Source organism: Abramis brama (assembly GCF_963993115.1).
Source record: "Abramis brama genome assembly, chromosome: 4".
Lineage (NCBI taxonomy): Eukaryota > Metazoa > Chordata > Actinopteri > Cypriniformes > Leuciscidae > Abramis > Abramis brama.
The window spans coordinates 38,764,417-38,787,576 of record NC_139966.1 but is presented as its reverse complement, the minus strand read 5'-3'; the positions used below and the strand labels follow the sequence as shown (position 1 = coordinate 38,787,576).

General features: G+C 38.9%; 1 protein-coding gene across 5 annotated transcripts; it reads right to left on the bottom strand.

Moving 5' to 3' along the window:
- Positions 1 to 43: 43 nt before the first annotated feature.
- On the bottom strand, positions 44 to 16,514 carry gata3 (GATA binding protein 3). 5 transcript variants are annotated; one of them, XM_084110654.1, is made up of 6 exons: positions 16,335 to 16,514; positions 10,595 to 10,955; positions 9,102 to 9,578; positions 6,344 to 6,384; positions 4,640 to 4,765; positions 44 to 1,478 (listed from the first exon to the last, which is right to left on the bottom strand). In XM_084110654.1, the coding sequence occupies exons 2-6, from the start codon at positions 10,821 to 10,823 to the stop codon at positions 1,188 to 1,190; spliced, it is 1,164 nt and encodes a 387-aa protein (XP_083966780.1). In that variant the 5' UTR covers positions 10,824 to 10,955; positions 16,335 to 16,514; the 3' UTR covers positions 44 to 1,187. The 5 variants fall into 5 exon arrangements, with proteins under 5 accessions (XP_083966780.1, XP_083966777.1, XP_083966778.1 ...); XM_084110651.1 differs by lacking the exon at positions 6,344 to 6,384 and adding an exon at positions 6,444 to 6,589 and having other exon boundaries at positions 9,045 to 9,578; positions 16,335 to 16,504; XM_084110652.1 differs by lacking the exon at positions 6,344 to 6,384 and adding an exon at positions 6,444 to 6,589 and having other exon boundaries at positions 16,335 to 16,484.
- Positions 16,515 to 23,160: the final 6,646 nt, after the last annotated feature.

Sequence of the window (23,160 nt, the reverse complement as noted above, 5' to 3'; positions counted from 1 at the left end):
GTATGCAAAAACACGCACAAAAGCGTTCACCGTTGCGTTCTCGTGTGATGTCAACAGAGATTAAACTAGTTTATTATTTTCAAAGAGGAAAAAAAAAATTACGCAACAAAAAGCAAGTCTTTTTTTACACTAGTGATTATTAAATTTGTACAACCATTCAGTCTGCATTACATAAAGAAATAATTCTACATCTTTGTTTCTTTCGTATTTTTGGTACTCTGAATTATACATACAAATAACAAATACAGGAACTTTTTTCACAATGCATATAACCTGGGCCCAAAGAAGTCTTTCATGTGTATATGTGTGTGCGTGTGTGTGCGTGTGTTTGTGTGTGTCTGTGTGTGTGTCTGTGTGAACACAAACCAATTGCCCAAGACCTATAACACATCCAGAAGAGTAGCTGGAAGTCTGTGAAACAGACCTGACTACAAGTTTTAATGCATTACACACCATTTTCCTTTCTACTTTTCTTCTCCCTACTTCTCATCTCCTACATTTTTCATCATTCGGATAGAAATCGTGGGCCACGTCGCCACGCCGTTCCATCTTCCAGGTTTAACTCGTACCCTTCTTATCATTAGCTGCCCACGGGCATTTCCTGTCCTCGCCTTTTTCTCATTTTGCTCTTTAAAAAGTCTTCATTAAATGTATTTCAGACATTTTTTTTTTTTTTTACAAATATATGCAGAGTTCATCTCCTGTTGTCATTCACAGCTCGATTCCTCATGTCTCACTGGGAGTGGGGGGGGGGGGGGGGATGGACAGAATAGCAGATGCGTAGAAGAAGAAAAGGAGCAGGTTTTGGGAATTAGAGAAGTTTAGTTTAAAGTCTCGTAATGGTTGTGCCTTGATGCCCACAGGAAAGATGGCATTTGTACACAAATGAAGGTTGACATCAGCGCGAGGGTTTCGTGATTGGAGGGGCGATGAAGAAAGTCATTGTCTTTTCTCTTTCACTCTCACTGTCTCTCCCTCATAATGCGGGGTAGGGGGGGTTACCGTTTTAAGCGGGGCATACCGAAGTGGAGAGGGGGTCTTGGGGGGGGGGGCTCATAGCTCAGACGGTGCACGTGAGAGAGCTGGTTCAAGGTCGGAGGGTTGCGGCGGGTGACAGGCTTCAAGGTTAACGGTGCTTTGAGACGTCCACCGTCAGGAGATTGGGCGGTCGGAGGTAGCAGGGTGCTCTAGCCCATCGCCGTCACCATACTGGAGGGGTGGTGGGGGGCGAAGGGCAAGCTGGAAGAGGGGTGCATGGGGGTGGGCGTGGTCAACATGTGGCCGGAGTGCGAGAAGGGAGGGAACGAGCTCATGTGGCGCGACAGGGCGGCCGGGCTGAAGGAACTGTTCTTTTCCATTAAGCTTTTGGAGAAATCATCCATGCTATCATGGGACTTTTTGCTCTTCTTGGACTTGCTGGACATCTTCCTGTTCCGGGTCTGGATGCCCTCCTTCTTCATGGTGAGCGGTCGGTTGATCTGCGAGGAGAGAGACGGCAGACTTTTAGTAATGGCCACGGGACCGTCCCGCTTGCATAAGACATTATTATGATTTTCATACCACATCCAGAGGAATACATTATTGCTAAGAGATCAGTCCTTCATATTTTAGAAGACCTAAATCCAGTTATGTTTCTTTTAGGTATTAACTTAATCTCAGATGTTTCTCCTAAAAATTCCTAATGAGAATTAAAATAGACACACAGTTGTTGATATATGGTCAAATTAATGTGGATAGCTCAGATAATTTGGTCTTGGAATAATGAGTTCATAATGAAATTTCTGACTTTTGATGTGTATCTTGGCAAATCGGAGCACAGTTTGAGACATAGTAAGAAACATCTGAGAAGTCGACCTTGTGTCTTTTCAAGCCTGTTTGACTTTCTTTCCTCTGTGAAGAATACTTTCAAAAAGAAGATAATGTGAAAAAAAAATGTTTTATGTACATACAATGAAAGTCAAAGGAGTCCAATGTTGTTTGGGACCCCATTGACGTCCAATGCATGGACAAATACAGTTGAACATTCTATCATTTGTGGTCCACAGAATAAATAAATTCATACAGGTTTGGAACGAGAAAATAATGATAGAATATTCATTTTTTGGGTGACTTATCCCTTTAAGCAAAAGCCATATTCTCTCCATCTAATCTCTGTAATTGCTGTCTTGGAGAAACAATTGAGATATTAAACAGATCTCGTTTACAATTTCTCCTTCTTACGGGCAAGTTGAAAGCTGACACCTCTTTAAGTCACGGTTTCTGGGATTATGATTTGGTCAAACAATGAGGGTCACTTTACACACTCATAGTGAGACCCTTTAATTCTTTATTGAGTCCAAGCATGTTCTGATGGTATGTAATAGAGTTTCATTATAAGACAGATATATCGGTTTCTTTGTTCGAGTGAGCGTGTCTGTACATACAAGTGTGTATGTCGGGTCATAGGACTAGGCTGGATTTAGCCTCTGGTTCCCTGACGCCAGGCATGGCCGGTGCCAGTCTTGCCAAAGAGAGAAACCCCAGACTCTGGCCAGCCGGGTTCAAGCGCAGTAGCACTGCCACATCCGTCTGCCAAAGCCTGCTACTTTCACCCCATAATTGGACCGTTTCTTTCTCTCTCTCTCTGTCTTAAAACACTCTAGATGCTTTGCGCAAGAGCTATTAAGTGATACTAAGAAGTACTTGTTTATGGATGTTAATGCATTTAATTGTTTTTGAGACTTTAAGACTTAAACTGTGAGCTTTCTACTGTTATTTCACCATTTTGATTTATGAAAGACTGATAAAACCCACAAAAATGTGAATGTGAAAATGTGAGTACATTTTGAGTAAATGTTTTAAATGTCCACTGTAAAAAAACAAACATGTTTTCACATTGCTTTAACTCATCAAAACAAGTTAAGCAAAATTTCTAAGTTATACAAGATTCAACTCATCTTTTTAAGTCAGTTTAATGTAATTTAAGTTGAAATGACAAACATTCAAGTTGATTGTACTTAAAAAAAAAAAAAAAGTAATGCAGCAACTTTTTTATTACAGTGTTGAAACTAATCATTAATTTCAGCAATTTCTAAATTTGTAGAAATGCGCTCATTTGCTAATAACGAACTGGATTATATAAAAAATATATCTGCAAAAACTGCCACACTGTACTCTACATATCTGCACTGACGCCTGTTATCGGAAATCCCATATTGGCCAACCACTAGTGTAAATGTGAGTGCCAGTGTTTGTTGGTGTGAACTCACACCCCAAAGCGAAACTGTTCATTTGAAACATCTCCATTGGGCATCACAGAAAACACATGCTTATAGCTGTCGGCTATTAGAAACACTCTTATATGTTGTTCAGTTAAACCTTTTTGGGCTTATAAAGACCACATAAAAAACTGAGAAAGAAACGGGCCAGAAGTCTAACCCCAAACTGACAGACATACAAATACAATCATAAATCAGTTCTTATGTCAAATCCCTGTCGGCTCAATGAGATATGGGAGTGGTAGTGATAATGCAAACATGCGAGTTAGTGAAGTACACTCTGGAGAGAGCTTAATTTAGCATGCAAAATCTGGAATTTGATTCAAAGCAGGCCGACCTTAACAGAAAATGGGACGTACCAAAACAAACTAATTTTCCAATTATCCAAACTCTTGGTTGTTTCAAACGATAATACGTGTTATTTGTTTCTCTGATAACCTAGGTCAAGTCTAAGGGATTTTTTTCCCCCCGAGTTCTTACAAAACAGTCAAAACCAACATGGCAAAATGATATAAAAGGGTGCGCTTGCGTGACTAGTTACTAGTGTAACAGGACCGTGGGGCCTCAAAGTGTGATGATACAGGATACCATAGCTGATTAGGTAGAATGAAAATGTTCCCCGGCATATGTTTAACATAGAAATACCACCAACTGAAGTGTAATTCAATAGTACAACAGTACTAGCAGTTTAGCTCCAACATAATAGAAATAAAATAAATAATAATATGAGGAAGAACAAAACCAATCTCAGCGGATAATTGACTCGAACGTCTTGCGACCATTGGGGAATGTTTAAAAAAACGTTTTAGAATGGGTTAAGTTGTCCCTGGGGGTCGAAAATCACCACTTTAAAAAACATTTCTGCCTTATATTTTTAAGTACAATCAACTTGGAAGTTTAAGTAATTTCAACTTAAATTACATTAAACTGACTTAAAAAGATGAGTTGAATCTTGTATAACTTGAAAATTTCTTAAACTTATTTTGATGAGTTAAAGCAATGTAAAACATACGTTGTCATAACTCATAGATCATTATAAAAAAAATTACAGTGGGCCAATCAGACAGGCCTTGGAAAAAAAACCCCGCAACAAATCGGAACTTTTTCGTTGGGAAGATAAAAATGATACGGGTGTGATCGATTAATATAATGGTCCATTAATATAAATTTGTAGTCATTTTTGAGTAGTTAGTTTCACTTCTCACAATGTTGTGAATGTTGTGAAAGAAAGAAAGAAAGAAAGAAAGAAAGAAAGAAAGAAAGAAAGAAAGAAAGAAAGAAAGAAAGAAAGAAAGAAATGGCATGACATGAAAGGTGCCATCATGCAAAAAGAAGATAGAAAATATCTTACTAGATAAGTGTAAGACAGCTATGGAGCTTACATTGTGTAATTTGTAATAGAGGCCGCAGGCATTGCAGACGGGATCGCCGTTTGCATTTCTCCGCCACAGTGTCGTCGTGGTCGTTTGACAGTTTGCGCATGAGGTCCCTGCTCGTCTGGCAGCCGACTGATGGACACACAGAAAGAGAAAGAATCACAGTTATTACACTCATAATATAATAACCAAAGATGATGATTACATTCCTACAGTGCTAATGGCCCCCAACCCTTCTGTTTCCTGAGCTTGCAAATGTTTTTTAAGCGATGCAGAACTATGTGAGAGGAAAAGAGTTCTCCATAACACTGGTGCCTTAAACTCTCGGGTAAAAATAGTGCCTTGCACACATGCCCTCTCAAACCTAAATATTTACAAAGGACATGAAAGCGCTGGTTTAAATAGTGCCCATTAAAAGCTGATGACATTTTCCCGTTAAATGATGGAGAAACAGCGGCTCTGCATGAAATGGATCCACGTTTAAACATCAACCTTCAAGTTAGATATTAGCCATCTTTATTCACATCAATATGCTGCACTAAAATAGCTTGCTCTAAATTAACATGCATTGATTAAAAGCAGTTAGAATTATTAATTATGAGCAGTTACTGACATAATAAATTATCATAAGTAAAATAAAAAATAAAAAAAACAATGGGGGGGAAAGGAAATTCCAAAAGAAATGCAATGAATTTGTAGGGATCAGCAATATGTTTTAAAAATGGACTGCAGAAAGAAAAATCATGCTGCGTTTAGGGTTAATATACAGAAATGCTGAAGTAATGACAAATTCATTAATGCGTCGTTGAATTCAATTTAAAGGCGTAAGATTGATTGACATGGTCGAAGCGTCATAATAGACGACGTTGGTGTCCTATTATGATTGGCTGGTTTTTATTGTTTGTTTATTTTTCTCGTTTGTGCATTAAAAATAACAGCTAAATTGTATTGCCAAATGAATTAAATTCAAATAAATTAGGCAACATTTTTACTTTAAAGGCAATTCTTTATTCCTGCTATTATTTTCTAGAGTAGGTTGTTTGGCTCAGTGAAGATCAATCTGAAGTCGTGACTCCTGTCTGCGGGTTCTCGCCCGTATGTTTAGACTGCGGGAGCGAGCGCTGTTGTTCGAGGAGTTTTATCAGCTGCGCTCAGATATCCGCCAGTCTTTTCCTGGGAAGTCGGCTTTTCACATTAGAGAGGGAGAGAGAAGGCCAATGCCAAAATAGCAGCGCTCGGACTATTTCTCTGCGCCTCAAGAGCTTCGACTCTATCCAAAGCCCGAATATATGCCAGGCCATTGAAAACACAGTGTTCCTCTCTCTCATTTATTAAATCCCTGTGAAACAGTGTCCCTGATGAATAGCGCATTGTCAGAATTGAACCTAATTTCTGCAGACATATTTGACCTGTTCGAGCTGATCGCCTCCCACGCGTATACTCATTTGAGATAAGCGCTCGTTTCACAACACTTTGAAGTCTCTCCGTGACGAATTTCGTTATGCTGACGTGTAGACACGGTGTCAGCAATATTTGCGATAAAATAAAATTATCCGGGATTTTTTTTGTGTGTGTCGAGCGGGGGAAAATAAATAAAAATGAATAAATAATAAATAAATAAAAATTGAAACAGAAAAAATAAATAACTTAAAATTTATTGCTAATAATAATAATAATAACTGCTATTGCTTAATCTAAAAAAAACGAGACCTGCGCTTGGCGAGTCAATTTCTTGCAGCTAACACTTCTTCCTGGGTAGAGAAAGAGAAAGACAGAAGTGTCATTAATACAGTGCTATAGAGAAACATACCAGCCTCCGCTTGGGCTTGATGAGGGGTCGGTTCTGTCCGTTCATCTTGTGGTATAGTCCGCAGGCGTTACACAAATAGTGACCGGTGCCATCCCTCCGCCACAGAGGAGTCGAGGTGGCCCCGCAGTTAACACATTCTCTACCCTCTGCCAACAGAGACACACACACGCATGCACAACTGATTTTTTAGAACCACTGAAACACACTTCCATGCACAATCACAACTACACAATCTTAGGCCATTGGTGAGCACACACACAAAAAAAAAAAAAACACCAGTGGCCAGTCGCTTTGATTTGTTAAAACAAAACACAATATTAAATATCAACATTTTACACACAAAATAATGACTAATAATTGTATTAATATTATACAAGTATGCACACATAGCAATTACTAATAATTCAATACTTATAAATATAGATATAGATATAAAAAGGCATTATCAAAAATACACATTCTAAAAATTCGCATGGATAAAAAAAAAATGAATATGGAATGCATTAATAACAAATGATTATTATTGTTGTTGTTGTTGTTGTTACTATTATTAATGCATTACCAAATAAAAACATTGTCTAATATGACATCACTGAGCTTAACTTCTCAACTGTCAAATATGACATCATCTGATAAGATCTACAAATAACTTTTCTACAAATAACTTAGCGGTTCTAAGTAGGCAATGCTGTGAAAATGTGTTCTTCAGGGGGTGTATCAAACGTATCATGCTCTAAACAACGATGCGTTGGAAATACTGCATCATTCATTAGAAGAGGGAATCGCAAATATAATATAGCTGAATAAAGACTCAGTTTCCACAGAAACAACCTCCCGGTTCATTATTAAACCACGTGACTACACTGTAAAAATAATAATAATACAAAATAATAAAAAAAACATTAAACTTGGATTAATTATTCTGATATGTTAAAGTTGATTTTAGGCTTTATTGGTTGAAATCATGTTAAATGGATTGGGTAACAGTAAGTGAAAGCGTCGGTCTAATTAACTCATTGTGTAACCTGCTCTCTTAACGTAATTAAAACACAGTAGCGTTTGATTGGCATTCTTTCCGTTTGACTGACAGGTGAAGGGCGCGCGCCTCACATGTTCAGTGACCCACGCCTCCGGTCGCTCCGCTGAAACGAAAAACAACCTCGTCGTGCAGCCCCCAACCCCTCCACCCCCCTTTAGCCAGCAGCATTACTGCTCTCATTTGTGGCGCGAGACTCTTTTGCTCTACAAACAGCCCCAAACCCACAAAAGCTCTCGAGCACATTACCACAGAAAGAGACGCACGCAACAACGGAGCGTTTCTGATGCATCTATGTAGTAGGCTTTACCCTACATGTTTAGTTTAAAAAACAAAACCTAAAAAGAACAATACTAGAACTTTAGTGGAATTATATGCAGTGCTTACTGTGCAAAATCTTAATTCCAAATGTAGGCCTGCCTATACAATAAAACAGAAACCAATTTAAATAGGCTATCAATAATCTGTAGGCTATCTAATATGTAAAACACACGAGTTAAATAAATTATAAATGGGGTGAATAGATATTTTCTATCTTTATCATAAAATCTATCGCTATGAATAGACTATTATTTAGAAAAAAAAATGGTCCGTTCGCTAATCGCATTCAAAAAGCTGGTTGACCTTTTGAAATGATTTTCTCTGTGTGTTTGGATAACACTCTGTCTGTGCATGTCGGCCGCGCATTGCGCCAGCTCATTCGTTATTCCGAGCGATCCGCGGCGCATCCGGACTCTATCAAAGTTTCTGCGCAAAGTAAACAATGCAACTGTCGCGTGCAGCAGTCTGAAAATAATTGGATTAGCTTAAACATATAAACGCGAGAGAGATGGGGCCGTGCACTGCGAGGCACAAGAGGAGCAAGAGATGAGAGAGAAAAAACACACACACACACACACACATCTACATCCGGAAAACCCTTGCGCTCCGCTTTAAACTGTAGACTCATCTGCATATGCTGAGCGACGTTTAATAAATCAGGGAGGCTAATTCCGCTTTGTAGCTAAACGACATTAGATATAATATTCTCCAAAGCGGAATATAATAATGAAATTATGTAAGGCAGCAGACGTGTTAACAAATTTATAATTTCTAGAAAAGAGAACGTCTTTTGCGCCTTGGTTATTTTAAAATGATACCACAACAAAAAGATGAGATTACTGCATCATAAATTAATCAAGCGAACAGGATTATAAACTAGCTCAAATTAATAATATAAATTCCCCCCAAAATTAGATTTATTTATCATTATATTTAAATATAAATATGTTGCCTTATTTTATAGCCTTATCTCGGTGTGACATCATAAATCACGTCAGATTTAAGGAGTGGAGCCATTCTTTGAACAAGGGATGTGGATTGTGCCCAAATTCGATAGCCAAGCCAAAAAAAAAAGAAAAAAAAGAGCTGAATCAAATCAATAGTATGGGAATTGGATAACCTGGGAGGCTGTTTTTGTGGAAAACGAAAAGAATGGCAAGTGCACAATAATAGAGCTCAACTGCTGAATGATCTGACTATGATTATGTTAGTAAAAATCAAAGGGTAGTAAAGCGCACGCCTACCTGAACAGGACCTTGTTTTTGGTCTCGTTTTGGAACCATAACTAGAAGAGGACCCACCTATCAGGCTACTTGGTGGGAAGAGCCCCGGCCCGTAATCGGACACATAGGAAGGGTAAGTGGCGATGGGATGGTGCGCGGAGGACGCGCCCGCTCCGATAGAGGCCATGCTCCGACTATGAGCCGAATCCAGCTTCATGCTTTCGGCCAGAGACACCTGGTACTTAATGCACTCTTTGTCCTCCTGCCGTATGGATGAGCCCGAGCCTGACGTGGAAATTGAGGGGTCAGGGGACACATCTTTGGGTGGAGTGGGGGGAAAGGTGAAGAGGTGTGGGCTCGGGTGGCCAGCGGACAGCGAGGAGGAAGAGGCTGGGGGGTAGACGGACAGAGGCCCAGGGGAACTGTGGTGTATGGAAGTTTTGGGGAAAGGCCCGAGGTTCCAGGGGGAGGTACTGTGGTGAGAGCCGATAGGTTTACTTCCATCGAGCCAAGGAAGAGAGCCGTGCAGCAACGATGGGCGACACACCTGACTACCTGCGGAAACAAAAGACAAGCCTGCTGTTAGGACAGGACGAGGTGGGAAAGTGGGATTCGGCACATTAAGAAGCCACGAAATAACATCAGAACCATTATATATATATATATAAAAACAGGGTCAAGATAAATAGCCTATTTTTACAACACAACACTGCAAAACCAAGCAGGCTACATTTTGATTGATATATCTTTTTACGCGCATCTGTTATTTAAAGGCGCCGAAACCCATTTAGCAACGGCCTGATAATGCATGAAAGAACTAGTGCAACTTGTCTTAATGAGTAACACTGTGAAACTGCACGTAAAGGCCTACATTACTCTGAGAGGCTTTTGATGGGGCAAAGGGTCCCAATTAACAGCCCTCAGGAGTTTCGATATCTCACCCACCCAGTATCTACTGAGGATGTGCGGATTTTAAGAGTTTTGATGTGTTTCGAGATGGGGCGATTCAAACGAGAAACAAGATCACGCTTTTTGCCCCATTCCGCTCAGGAAGTCATGTCAATAAAATAAAGCCATTTTTCTTCCGCACTAAAAAATTCAAGTGCATACAACATGGAAAAAAATGCGCTTCATTATTTAGAGACTTCTGAAAATCATTGAATTAAATTCCCAGCTAGTGCTAATATAAATATTTTCATCATAATATGTGTCATAACATCTTTTTACCAATCAAATATATTTCAGCTTATAACGTGTTTTCGAATAAAAAAATTAAATTAAAGGCTTTCTAAAATGAAAGGAATGCATTGCATTATTTAATATTAGGCCTACACAATTGTTGTATGACCTAAAAAGATAAATAACCATAGAATACTAGAAAGATGTGAAACCAGTGACACACCACTTCAGGTAAGCCACACGTAAACTACTCTGACACTGTTCAATTTTTTTAGTACAGTTCTAAGAATAGTTTCTTTCCTGTTACACATTATTAATTCAGTTAGAACATAGATGAATAATGTAAAATAGCCTAACTGGTTATAGAATTAGGACTGGTTTCGTCTACTTACTGTGAGGTGGCGGTGGGTACCTCTGCACGGCCCGAACCGAGTTCCCGTAGTACGGGTGGTTGCTCTGTCCGTCGATATTAAACAATACATCCACATCTTCCGCAAGTTGATACTGCGACGGGTCCATGTAGGAGTGTCCCAGTCCCGGGTGGTGTGACTCGGGATGCTGGCCGTTAATGACCGGGTGATGATGGGTCATCCATCGGGGTTGCTCCGGACTTACTTCCATCGTTTTCTCTCTTTTTTTCTCAGCAAACGTTCATACAATCACCGATACACACAACACGAGAGTTCAAAAAAAAAAGTCCAAACTCCTCCTTTGTTTAATCCACTGGTTCGAATATTTTGAACTTCCGATCACCTGAAATTGAACAAGACAATTTGTTTTTTACAAAGTCCGTCCGTTCGCTTGTGTTCTTTCTGTCATTGGCAAATTGTCAGAAGCTCGTATAAAACCGGATCCGTTCGTTCAATAAACGCGCGTTAACTTCTGAAAGTCAAACGGATTTATATGCTACTATTGTTGGTCATAAGTCCGCGTACGCATCCAAACGCGCGCGTCAAGTTCCGCCAAGTATTTCAGTTGCGCTGCGTAGACTCAACAAGTGAGCTTGGCGCTTTCAGGCCGAGCCGGGTCGATCTGGATAAGTTTTCTGCCTTATGACTGAACACAAGTTTGATCAAATCTGTGTTTATGCGCAGTAGTAACCCTCTTCCCTTTTACTCTATTTCCATCCCTCCCTCTATCTCTCTCTCTCTCTCTAGTGCTCACTCCCTCTGTCTCTGAATGCACTGCTCTCTCTGTGTTTTTTTACAGTGAAGGCATTCTTTCAGGATGGCGCCAGTCAGCTCAATGCTCGCAGACAGCTGTGGCGCGACGCAACTTAAGGAGGGTCTGTGGTGTCATCAGCAGGGGCGGGGCCCAACAGCCTGGACTAATTGAATAAAGTGGGCCAGGGAAAGATGACCAGGAGCTGCGCCCAATTCTGCTTCCCATTCATATACAGAATGTAGTTTTTTTTTTTTAGTGGACCGTCTGAACGTGTAGGCCTACACAATATTTATAAAGCACAAGCAGGCTATGAAATAAATATTTAGGCTTGGTTTTAAAAACCATTAATAAAAATTGGTTCATAAATAAAGTAGCAATTCTCTCTCAAAAAAAAGGTACAAAAGCTGTCACAGGGGCGACACCTTTGTATCCAAAGAGTCCATGTTAGTACCTAAAAGATAGCCTACATATTGGTACCAAAAGTGCTGTACATATTAGAATATTTTTTTGTAGGATAAAAGTAAAGAATTTAAATCAGGACCATGCCAGGGTCTGAAATAGAAACATAAATGTGTCTTCTCAATCTCTCCCAAAATTATTTCTTAAACATATTTTTTGGGAAGTATTTATTAGCTGCATAGTAAAATACATAGGCCTATATAAATAAACATATACGGAACTATCAACATAGTACTAACGGGAACCATCGTTGTTCTGTGGTCTGCTGTCTTTCAAGTCTACACGACTGTGTGTGTGTGTGTTATCAGTGGCAGCTTGTGTGGAGTGTATTCTCTTTTAAATTGTGACAGTGCGTCCTCTCGCGGTGACAAGCACGTTTTTCTAATGGTTCCCTATGCATGTTCAAAACAGGCTCTTAAACCCTGACTGCGACATAGCCTAGTCCTTTCTCTCTTCCCGCACTTTAAAACACGGGCTTTCCCCGGCTGCTGAAGTCTGTGTTCATTAGGCTATTCCGTGAACGACATCAACATCATTATTAATTCAAGGTTTTTACAATACATTAAAACTTTAACCTTAATATGTAATGGGAACGTATTTCTCACCACATTAGGGAGCAGTGTTAGGTAGATGATTCGCTATTGTACTGTAATAAGGGGGCTTGGCCCTTAGGGTGATATTTTGTCTGTAATGCTCCGGTTTGGCCGTCCCGTCCCCACAGATTGACTAAATATAATTGGGCTGCTCGTTTGATGGTCTTAAATGCGCAGATGATGGCCAGCCCTGTCGACGCTGCTGGACGTGACGTCAGTAAACAGGCAGGAAATATAGACTCTACGCATTGGAGGTAAAATATGATGTGTTTATCTCGCGATAGCAATTCATAGGTGTCCAGAAAACGATAAATTCCCCTGCTACTCAACGAATGTGATTTCAACTGAAAAATATATTTATATAGGCTAATAAACAGGCTATAACAATAGCCTAACAATAATTTCAATTCCTTCGCGCGACGAAGCTTCCCTCATCTTAAAACAAAAACAAAAAAACCCCAACACATTTGAAGAGAAATGGTTGAAAATGCTGATTCAGGAAATGTGTATTTTCTCTCCCTCCCGTACGAAGAGGAAAGCCTCTTCTTTCGCTAGTAAAGACCGAAGTTGGATGGAAAGTGTTGCACTGGCTCACTGTCATTGTCGAGCTGTCAGCGGACGCGAGCAATGATCCGCGCGAGCTATTATCCCGCGCGCGAGCGTACATTAGAGGTACTCGAAGACAACGCGCGACGGTAAAAAGTGAAATCCTGATTATGTGTTTTGTTTCTTGACTGAATGTCTTAAGCTTAGTGCGCGGGACAAGGATGGAAGCCGTTCCGAACACTACAGACATATTTTGGGAAGTATTTGAGGCGCCCTCACAAGAAAATGTTGTAATTTATCATACTTCGGGCTGTCAAAACAAAATATGGACTATACAATCCCATTATAGGCCTACAGCTGTAATGTGTTACACAAGGAAAAAAGAAAGCAGAAAATATAGGCTAAATAAAATAATTCGACACATATATTATATAGGCATAGTATAGGCTATATAATCATAGGCCTAGATAATTAGAAAGATGTGAAACACACACACACACATACGCACACACACACACATCTATCTATCTATCTATCTATCTATCTATCTATCTATCTATCTATCTATCTATCTATTATCTATCTATCTATCTATATATATCTATATATATATATATATATATAGGTATGTCTATATATAATGAGGAGTGGGAGGAATTTAAATCAGACCCATTCTTTTTTAGCTCGGGCCACCAGGCTGATTCATTGACGGCACTGTAAATCGGTGGTAGACAGCGATACTGGGTCAGGTTGAAGATTGGGTAGATAATTTGTGAATGATTATGTCAGGCAAGGCAGATTAAAATCAGGAGGCATCACACTTTTCACTGTGGGTGAGAACTTAAGACCCGGCCGTTTTATTTTAGTCTATCCTATAACAAGGGTTAGAAGATGTGCGCTGATAAGACGCTTTGTTTTTATCGAGCACCATTTATAAACACATAAAACCTTTTTGTAATAATTTTGGCGAAGTGTGTTTTCGAACGGGCGTGTAGATAGTAAAATCCGAAAGCTAGACATGTACAGAGGCCATCAAAAACAACATGGTGCACAATAATAATAATAATAGAAACAAACATGCAGCTGCAACTACTTTTATTAATAGTGTTAGTAGTAGCAGCACAGTTGTTGTTATCGTTTTTTAAAAATATATATATATATAATTAAATTACATAATAAACAATCAAAACAGCTGCGTTCTCATCCGCTTTCATTTTTGGTTGATCGTGGAAGCGAGTTCGATTGTTATCTTCAGCTTGACTGATTTTCTCATTTCTCATATAGGCTATGTAGACTACACACACACACACACACACACACACACACACACACACACTTAATATATATATATATATATATATATATATATATATATATATATATAATACAGGTTGTATGGGGATGAATGAGATTTTAATGCAAGCCTCCATGACGTCTGTGACCAGTTGAAGATGTGAAGAGATTTGATGAAAGGGTCGCCCTAGACTGCCCAGGTAAAGCTGTCCAAACAGATCGGGGTGAACCAGAGGACACACACTTCACCCCAGCTACCGAATGATAAAGACAGGGGAGGGGGGTTCAATAGCGAAACATGAGCGCTACACTTGCAATATTCACGCACTTAAGGGCTTGTTCGTCACATTTATTTTTAAGCAACAAAACGTTTCTCCTCTCAGTTACCATCTGTGGAAAATCCCAAAGGAGCTTAACTGTAAAACGCAATTTGGAAAAAAAAAATTGTGTTGGTATTCATAGTAATACCAGTAGGCTAATGTTATAAAACAACAATTATTAAAACAAATAATAATAATAATTACAATTAAACATAAATAATCATAATAATAATAACGGATAAAGGGCAACTGAACATTAAGGCAGACTTGGGCGGATTGTAATTCATGTACTTCGTCTTTTCAAGAACGAACTTTCTGAATTCGTATGCTGTGTGATGGTGGCCTATGTAGGTTATACAGCAAATTCTTAGAACCCACTCGAGGACGTGAAATTCTGATAGTTGCTTCATAATGAGAGTTTGACTTATTTCTAAGAACAACTGACAAAAAAAAGGTGAGAGGGGAAAAACGCTAGAGCCTCGAGTGCAGGTTTTGTTTTTGATAACTCATCGCTCGAAAGAGAGAAACATCTAAAGACTAAAAGGTTTTCATTCGGTGCTGATGATGATAGCAAAACTCGACACATCTGCAACAGGCCAAAAATTCATTTCCAAAAATATTCGTTATTTAGTCTCCATTGGTTATTCGTTCTTATTAATCCATCTCCGATATATTAGCCTTCGAAATATAAATCCGTCTGCTCGTATAACATCACCCTGTGTTCGGCTGCTTTAGGCCTAATGTATTTATTTGATCTCCACTGGTGCTCTTTTTGGGATGTCGCATGTAACAACTTCATAAACAAAGAGGCGCATCGCAGGAATATTGTCGTTCAAACAAAAAGTGCATCTCTTCCTTTCGGTCGAGTGCTGATTTGAGGACATGGTTTCAGATCATTTCACTGTGCAGCTGAATGGAGTGGCCGGTCTCGTGCTATCAGGGAGAAACAGCTGTTTTACGCGCATTCAGCTCCAAATCAATGGAAGCCGCTGCTCTCTACATGCAAATACAAACCAAACGAGCTTGCGCCCATGAAAGACGGCCTATGATGTGCCTTAATGTCGCGTCCTATTCTTTCTGTTTTCAATGCTCTTCAAACCAGCATCACATATGCATCCTCTCTCTTTCTGACTCTCTCTCCCTCTCTCTCTCTCTCTCTCTCCACACACACACACACACACACACACACACACACACTGGAAGCGCAGTTTCAGCAAATCCACTTCTCTTTATGACCCATTGCGGGGCTAATCAGATCAATTTCACGGGTTAAGGGAAGCATACTTGCTCACACTCAGGTGGTAATAGATCATTAAAATCCTTCATCTAGAGGACGGTAGGCGGGAAAATGACTCTTAAAATACAAGGGCGTCCATAAAATCCCACCCCAATTGTCGGAAAGTGGACGTGGGTGCTAGTGAAACGCATAGCCTATATATGTGTCGGGTGAAATGAATAAGCTCATGAGAGTTGTCATCTACACGTCTGAAATTGTTAAATGACTGTACCACCCTCAATTAGAACAAAAACATGCATGAGTGTCGATGAATATATATATATATATTAAACAGAGACAACCGCAAACCAAATATGTATCTGCACCAAAAACATGAAATGGAGGGACAAAGCATCAGAAGAACTGGCACGCATAACGCTATGGTAGCAAATCAATGTATTCGACAGTTTTTGGGAGCTAGGCTAATTGTAAAACAGCTAGAATTAGTTAACGTAAAATATAAATCCGAATATTTACTGACCTGCGGAATTGTGGTGGACGCGTGGTCAGGCGTTTTTTTTCTTTCTGATGGGCTTCAGATGTGAAGTGACACACAGATGGAAGTGCCGATGGCATTTACAGCAGGAGAGAAAAAAAACTAGGCTCCTTTTTTCTTCTAGCCTACACACACACTCACTCCGTCTCTCTCTCTCTCTCACTCACGCGCGCGCACACACACACTTACCGTACTTACTGTACACCAAGCGCGAGCTCTTCCGGGTCGGTGCAGGCTGCGGAGTAAAAACACACACTTAATCTGAATGGGAGCGATCACACGCGTCCGTAACGAACCTTTTAACACAGAGAGAGAGGGGGACGTGGACGCACGGGCCGCGGAAAGGGAACAGGTACCGCCCGCGTGCGTTCGGTGGCACGACGCTTTTCTCCTTGAGCCGTAATAACGCAGTCCGTTAGATGCCAGACTGATGCTTTATAATGCATGAGATGACTGATAGCGGTTTGACCGTTTGAATTTCTGTTTTTATTCACCAAACTCTTGCGTAAGCTAAACTATATTTTGTAAATAATTTTTAACAATACAATATGATATTCGTTGAAAATAACATAGCCTAGATGCTGTTCGTATCTTTCCAGTGTTTTAGCCCATTTAAAATTGTAAGTACGCGGAAAGAAATAGCTAAAACACGCGAATTTAACTAGAAATATGAAGTCTTTCTAACTTAAATATGTGATTTGTATGCTATATAGCATATGCAATAAGCTATTCTTCTTAAAGGCAATTAAAAGCAGATGCTGCTATGTAGACCATAGATTCATGATGTGTCTGCATGTGTCGATAACAGCCAATTCCTAAACAAAATATTTTATTGTGGCCATGTCATATGTTGGTAGGTAAATCGAGATGTGATTATTTAGGCTAGATCACATCATCAGTAAGTTTTTATCATTTTATTATCGCTCTTTTATATTTGACGTTGTCTTTATTGAAATATTAAAATGTAGATATGGATGAATGCTCTGTTGCAGGTTTGCAGTGGGAACTCATAGAAGGTCTTTGATTCCTTTGAGAACGTCAGAAATCAGAACACATGCTATGTAATCGCGGTTCAGCTACACTTCCTATTCGAAATACAACCATAGTGTTTTTCTTTCTTGTGATGTGCAGATTGCAGATGACAAGCAGCTGTTTCGGCTAACACGCCCGTTTATTGACGGAATGGCTTTCTGTTCTCTTTATGGGGGGGTATGGGGGGGTTTGGTGGAGGGGGGGGGGGGGGGGATGATGTGCAACAAAGAGAACGAGAGAATTAGAGAAAAGGAGATATGACGGTGAAACGGCTGTGACAAAGAAAACGAAAGAAAGAAAGAAAGAAAGAAAGAGAAAGAAAGAAAGAAAGAAAAAGAAAGAAAGAAGACGTGTGTGTGTGTGTGTGTGTGTGTGTGTGTGAATTGCTCTCACATTGCGTTGAGGCCAGTAAACTGATCACACCAATATCTGTCTTTGGAGAAGAAATTCAATTAAGGTCGTAAATTAAAGATAATTGACTGAAACGGCAATATAAACTTACAGCAACATCGAGCCAAAACGAGGCTCTTTAAAAAAAATGAATTATTCAATGTTTCCAAAGCAAGAAGACCTCAAATGTTATGTATTTGATTTAATAATGGAATTAGGCTAAGGCACATCCAGAAGATAATGATTTGATAATCTGTTTCAGTCTTAAATAAAGTGCTTAGTCAAATACACAGCACCCCTAATATCTATGTAAAAATGTTTTTTAATATGCGTCGATGATGAATGCGAGATGTAATAAAAACAAAAAAAGTCAAATGAAGAAATATTGCACAGATAATTAGAACACATTATAAATATGATAAACACAGATTAACGTCAACGGCGGTATAAAACATTTTTTTTTAAATTAATTAATTCAATCTATTTCTTTTGAGAGCCAATTAATTTTCAAAATCAATTTTCTCTCCTTTCTTATTATCTTTTATCTCTGAATGCATAGCATAAATAAGGGAAAATACTGACTTATCGACATCATCCATTTTGCAAATATAATAAATATTAGTTAGCGTGTGAGTGTGTGAAATGTGAAATGAAAAACGACAACGAAGGCCTGCATTTTGCGGTCGGTTTTGAGGGAAATGCACAATATTATTTCTGAAGCTGTTTTAAGGTTTGTGTGAAAAGGCAATGTTGTGTGAGCATAATTTTGAGTGCAATAAAAAAACAAACAAAAAACACACACACCGGTCACACAAACACAGTTGCCTCTCGCGCCGTGAAAATCAGTGATTAATGTCGTATAGTTGACGTGAACCTCAGCGTGACACCACAGCTGACAACAGCCAAGTGTAAACCTTGAGTTTGATACTAACACACAGCGCTTGTTTATTCCACTAATTTATTTATTTATGCTTTTGGTATTTATAACTCTCTCAGTCTTATCGGCAGATAGAGCAGGGGATTATGATATCACGTTTATAAAGCGATTAATTTTCAGCAGCAGAAAGCGGGGTGGTCTGTTTAAACACTTTTGAGCCAATGTGTCGCTCAGTTGAGTTGTTTGGACAGCCTCTCAATTCGGCGTTCATTTGCGCCTAACCGTATTAATTTATCGCATGTTTATCAGTCGCTATTGATCGTATTCACGTTAGCCACCCGAAGGTTTTATTATTGCCATTCTGACCATTATACTGTGCTCAAAACCATCAGTATAGTAAAAAAAAAAAATAATTCACATTTAAATGGTGCAGAATTAGAAATGAGACATCGGTTTATTCTCTCTCTCTCTCTCTCTCTCTCTCTCTCTCTCTCTCTATAGCCTATATATATATATATATATATTCAATTTATATATATATATATATATATATATATATATATATAGGCTATATATGGCTATATATATAGGCTATATATATATATATATATATATATATATATATATATATATATATAAAATGGGGGGGGGTCATCAAAATTCATATTTTTTTTTCAGAATGTAATGTTAAAATAAGGGCATATAGCCACAATGTTGCCTCTCTCTCTCTCTCTCTCTCTCTCTCTCTGTTTTACCATTCTCCAACCGTGTGCTTCTCTCCCTACAACCACAAACCATTTTTTTTTTTTTTTTCTTTTTTTTTTTTTGTTCCAGCTGCCTCTTCCTCCCGATTTGATTTGAAAATATTAGGCCAAGGTGGGGAGAATTATAAACGACTGGCGCTTATCTGCTCCGTGCCCAGATCCTGCAGGATCAGAGAGTCTGATTAAGAAAGAAGGCAGAGCCATAATGATGAGGAATAATGAATCCTTATCTCGCGCCTCCAGATTATCTGCCTTTCAGCGCGCCATGTTTTGTTACATGGGATAATTTATTGCATCTAATACATCACAATGAATCTGATGGGGAAAAGTGATGGCCAATGTTGTGAAAGAGGATGCTTTTTTTCTCATCCCGGGGCAATGAAATGCCTTTGCGGTTTTTAATTGGTAAAAAAACAAGGGGGTATCTGATAAAAAAATAAATAATAATAAATAAAAAAGCAGAGGTAATCTTGCCTTATAGTGTTCCTATGCCGCACTATAATTAGTGTGTCAATTTCGACCAGAAATTAACAACAACCACCTGCCATCAACTGCAAGGCTGGTGGAGGCAGAGAGATCCTAATTTCGCATGATTTATTTTTCACCATGAGGAGATAATTAATCATAAACACCAAAAAACAGTGCAGTAACGCGGAGATAACGCAATATTTGCATCTAAAAAGATTCGATGGTGCTAATTCTCCTCTACATCATCCCTGCCTCCCCCGCCTATCCAATGAAAAACCTCCAAGATCTTTCATTTTCTATGATTAATCTTAGTGAAATATCATTAATCACCGAGCAGGGGATTTGGTTGGTGTGAGTGCAGTTCACCTCTCCAGAGCTCCATGCTTGTGGCTTTTGGCAGCAAATATTGCAGGCTACCTGAGCTTTAACGAAAAGCTGCGATAAAGGATATCATTATGATACCAAAACCTTGATATCAAAATAAGATAAAAGATACAACACTAGATACATCTTGTGGTTGTGGCTTTTCCTATCTACATCTTATCAGCCGTTTGATGACACAGGGAAGCAAATCAAACCACAAAAATAACAAAGCAATGTAAAAAATCTAATTAAAATAAAAAACAAACAATTAAATAATTATTATAATTATTCAATGTATACCTATTTACCCGGACCCTTTGGTATAAAATTTTATGTCATTTTCTGTCAATTTTTTATTTTTAGTATTTCTTGGTGTAGCCTAATTCATTTTTAAGAATATTTTCTCACTATATTATAGCACCAGATTATGCTTTGTCTGGGTCTATATATAATATTTATTTAGTTCTGTGGTTTTAGCTTGATCCGTCATTTTCTGCTGCAGAGATGTTATCGCTTTATTTATTTCCCCTATATCCAGCATCTCAGGGCACGTCAGAGAGAAAGAAGAGGGGGCAGAAACGAAAAGAGCGAAAAGATATTAGAAAAGGACGCGGAAAGACTTCGAAAGAGAAATGGGCGATATCTCACGCACTGTTAGATTTTTATTGTATGGGCCTACGTAATATGCAAATGAAACTTCATTTTTTTAAGTTAGGCCAAAGCATTTTTTCTTGATTTATTTTTTTTCAGACAACCCAGATATTTGGATTTCTCAATGGGTTCCTTTAGGATAGGCCTTTTGGTGACAAACCAGCATTTATCAAAGCACATCATTCAGCCTACAGTCATAATAAGCAATCTTTTATTTGTAGAACTGTTTGTTGGTAGAGATGCGCAGATTGGCAGGATAGAAGAGAGGGTAACAGAGATGGAGAGAGTGAGATGAGTAGATTGACTAATGAAATGGATGACAGGGGAATTGGACACAAATGCGCGCGTTACATCATTGCCTGCTCTCCAGGGGCGCGCGCACAATAGCATCGCTTTATCTGCACTAAACCTGCTCTAACGAGACGTTTATTAAAAGTGTCCTGACTTACTCCCATGTGAAATGGATTTATGATTTGCCTTCTCTTTACACGTGACATCAGACATGGCCACAATCGCCCCGGTTTCACCTGGAATCTCTGTTTTTTGGGGTTAATGTAAGCAGTTAGAGGCCACTCAAAGAAGGCTTTTGTCGAAAGGTGTCCGGTATCTTTGCCTTTAACGATTCAATAAATAGCAATATTTCTCCTTTTCTCCGTCTCTCTTCTTTTAATGTCGCCTTTACTCGCTTGATGAATTCATTTAAGTATTGTGTGTGGGTGGGGGGGGAGAAGGGGTCTTTAAGCCTCTTACTCAATGGCTATTTGTTGGTATCTCGAGTGTGTGAGAGAAAGCGGAGAATAGAGAGCCTGAGAGAAGAGGAGGCAGACTTGATTTTCATTGCAATCTTTGGAACAAATAGCGAACATTTACCGTTTACACGCCGCCTGGCGACGCGCTGGCGCTGCAGGCTCGAGCGAGCCGGTCTAAGATGACCAGAGAGCCTTTGGAGAGCGCGAGCCCCCGGCTATCGTGTTCTCCAGATCCCCCCGCGCGCGCGCGGATCCGGTTTCAGGCCGGGCTTGTCCGCGTTCTGCTTTGCTGCCGCGCGCCTTTAAATGAGTGTCAAAGAGCCAAATATCAAATAGCATCGGGTCAAGCCAATTTGAAGAACGCCCCCTCCCTCATCTCCACTCTAAACGGTCCAGCTTAGCTCCAGCCAGTGAAATTAGGTTAGACAAACAACGGCTCTTTCTCTTATATTCGCGACAGAAAAACGATATAAATACAATTAAGATTGTGTTGATTTGGTACCTTTATTCGATGTAGACGCGCCATCATTTGACGTGAATGAGAACAAGGCTGGGATGGACGTACACTGACAGAGTTTAATAGGCCTTAGATAACGTTTATTTTCCAGATTCTGGATATATATGATGTATTCTGGAAAATGAAAAATAAACGTGATATATATTCAGCCTGTTCAATATTTATTAGGCCTGTTATGGTGCGGCTATATATATATATGTATATATATATATATATATATATATATATATATATATATGTATATATATATATATATATATATATATACATATATATATAATCGATTTGACAGCATACATATAATATATATATCGATTTGTTAATCGATTTGTAGGCTATATATACATACATAATATATATATATATATATATATATACATATACAAATCGATTAATCGATACATAAAAGTATTATATGTGTGTGTGCACACAGACATAAACATATATATATATATATATATATATATATATAAACAAACTTTTATGTTAGATGGGATTAATCGTGATTAATTGATTTGACAATTTGACAGCACTATATGTGTGTGTGTGTGTGTGTGTGTGTGTGTGTATATATATGTATATATATACATACACACACACACACACACACACACATACATATATATATAATCGATTTGACAGCATACATATAATATATATATATCGATTTGTTAATCGATTTGTAGGCTATATATACATACATAATATATATATATATATATATATATATATATATACACACACACACACATATATGTATCCAGACCACAGCAGGCTGAACTTGGTCCAAATGACTCGTTTTCAGTCGCGTCAAATTAAAAATGGCGTCTACCATGAACGGGGTCCAGCCTAGCAGCTCAATATATGGCATCACATTTCATTTCCAATCTTTCGCGATAAAAACAGATCGGACAAGCTGACATAATACACTCCCAGTGCAGCAACAATGTGCGCCAGTTCGAGCTTCCACCATGTCTCAGATTCATCAACAACTTTGATC

Coding starts and splice junctions, on each gene's coding strand:
- gata3 (XM_084110651.1), bottom strand. CDS start 10,823: ATGGAAGTAAGTCCGGAGCAACCCCGATGGATGACCCATCATCACCCG. Junction 6,590..9,044: donor AAAAACAAGGTCCTGTTCAG/GTAGGCGTGCGC, acceptor CTCTGTTGGCAG/AGGGTAGAGAATGTGTTAAC. Junction 4,766..6,443: donor TCAAGCCCAAGCGGAGGCTG/GTATGTTTCTCT, acceptor TGTGTCCATCAG/TCGGCTGCCAGACGAGCAGG.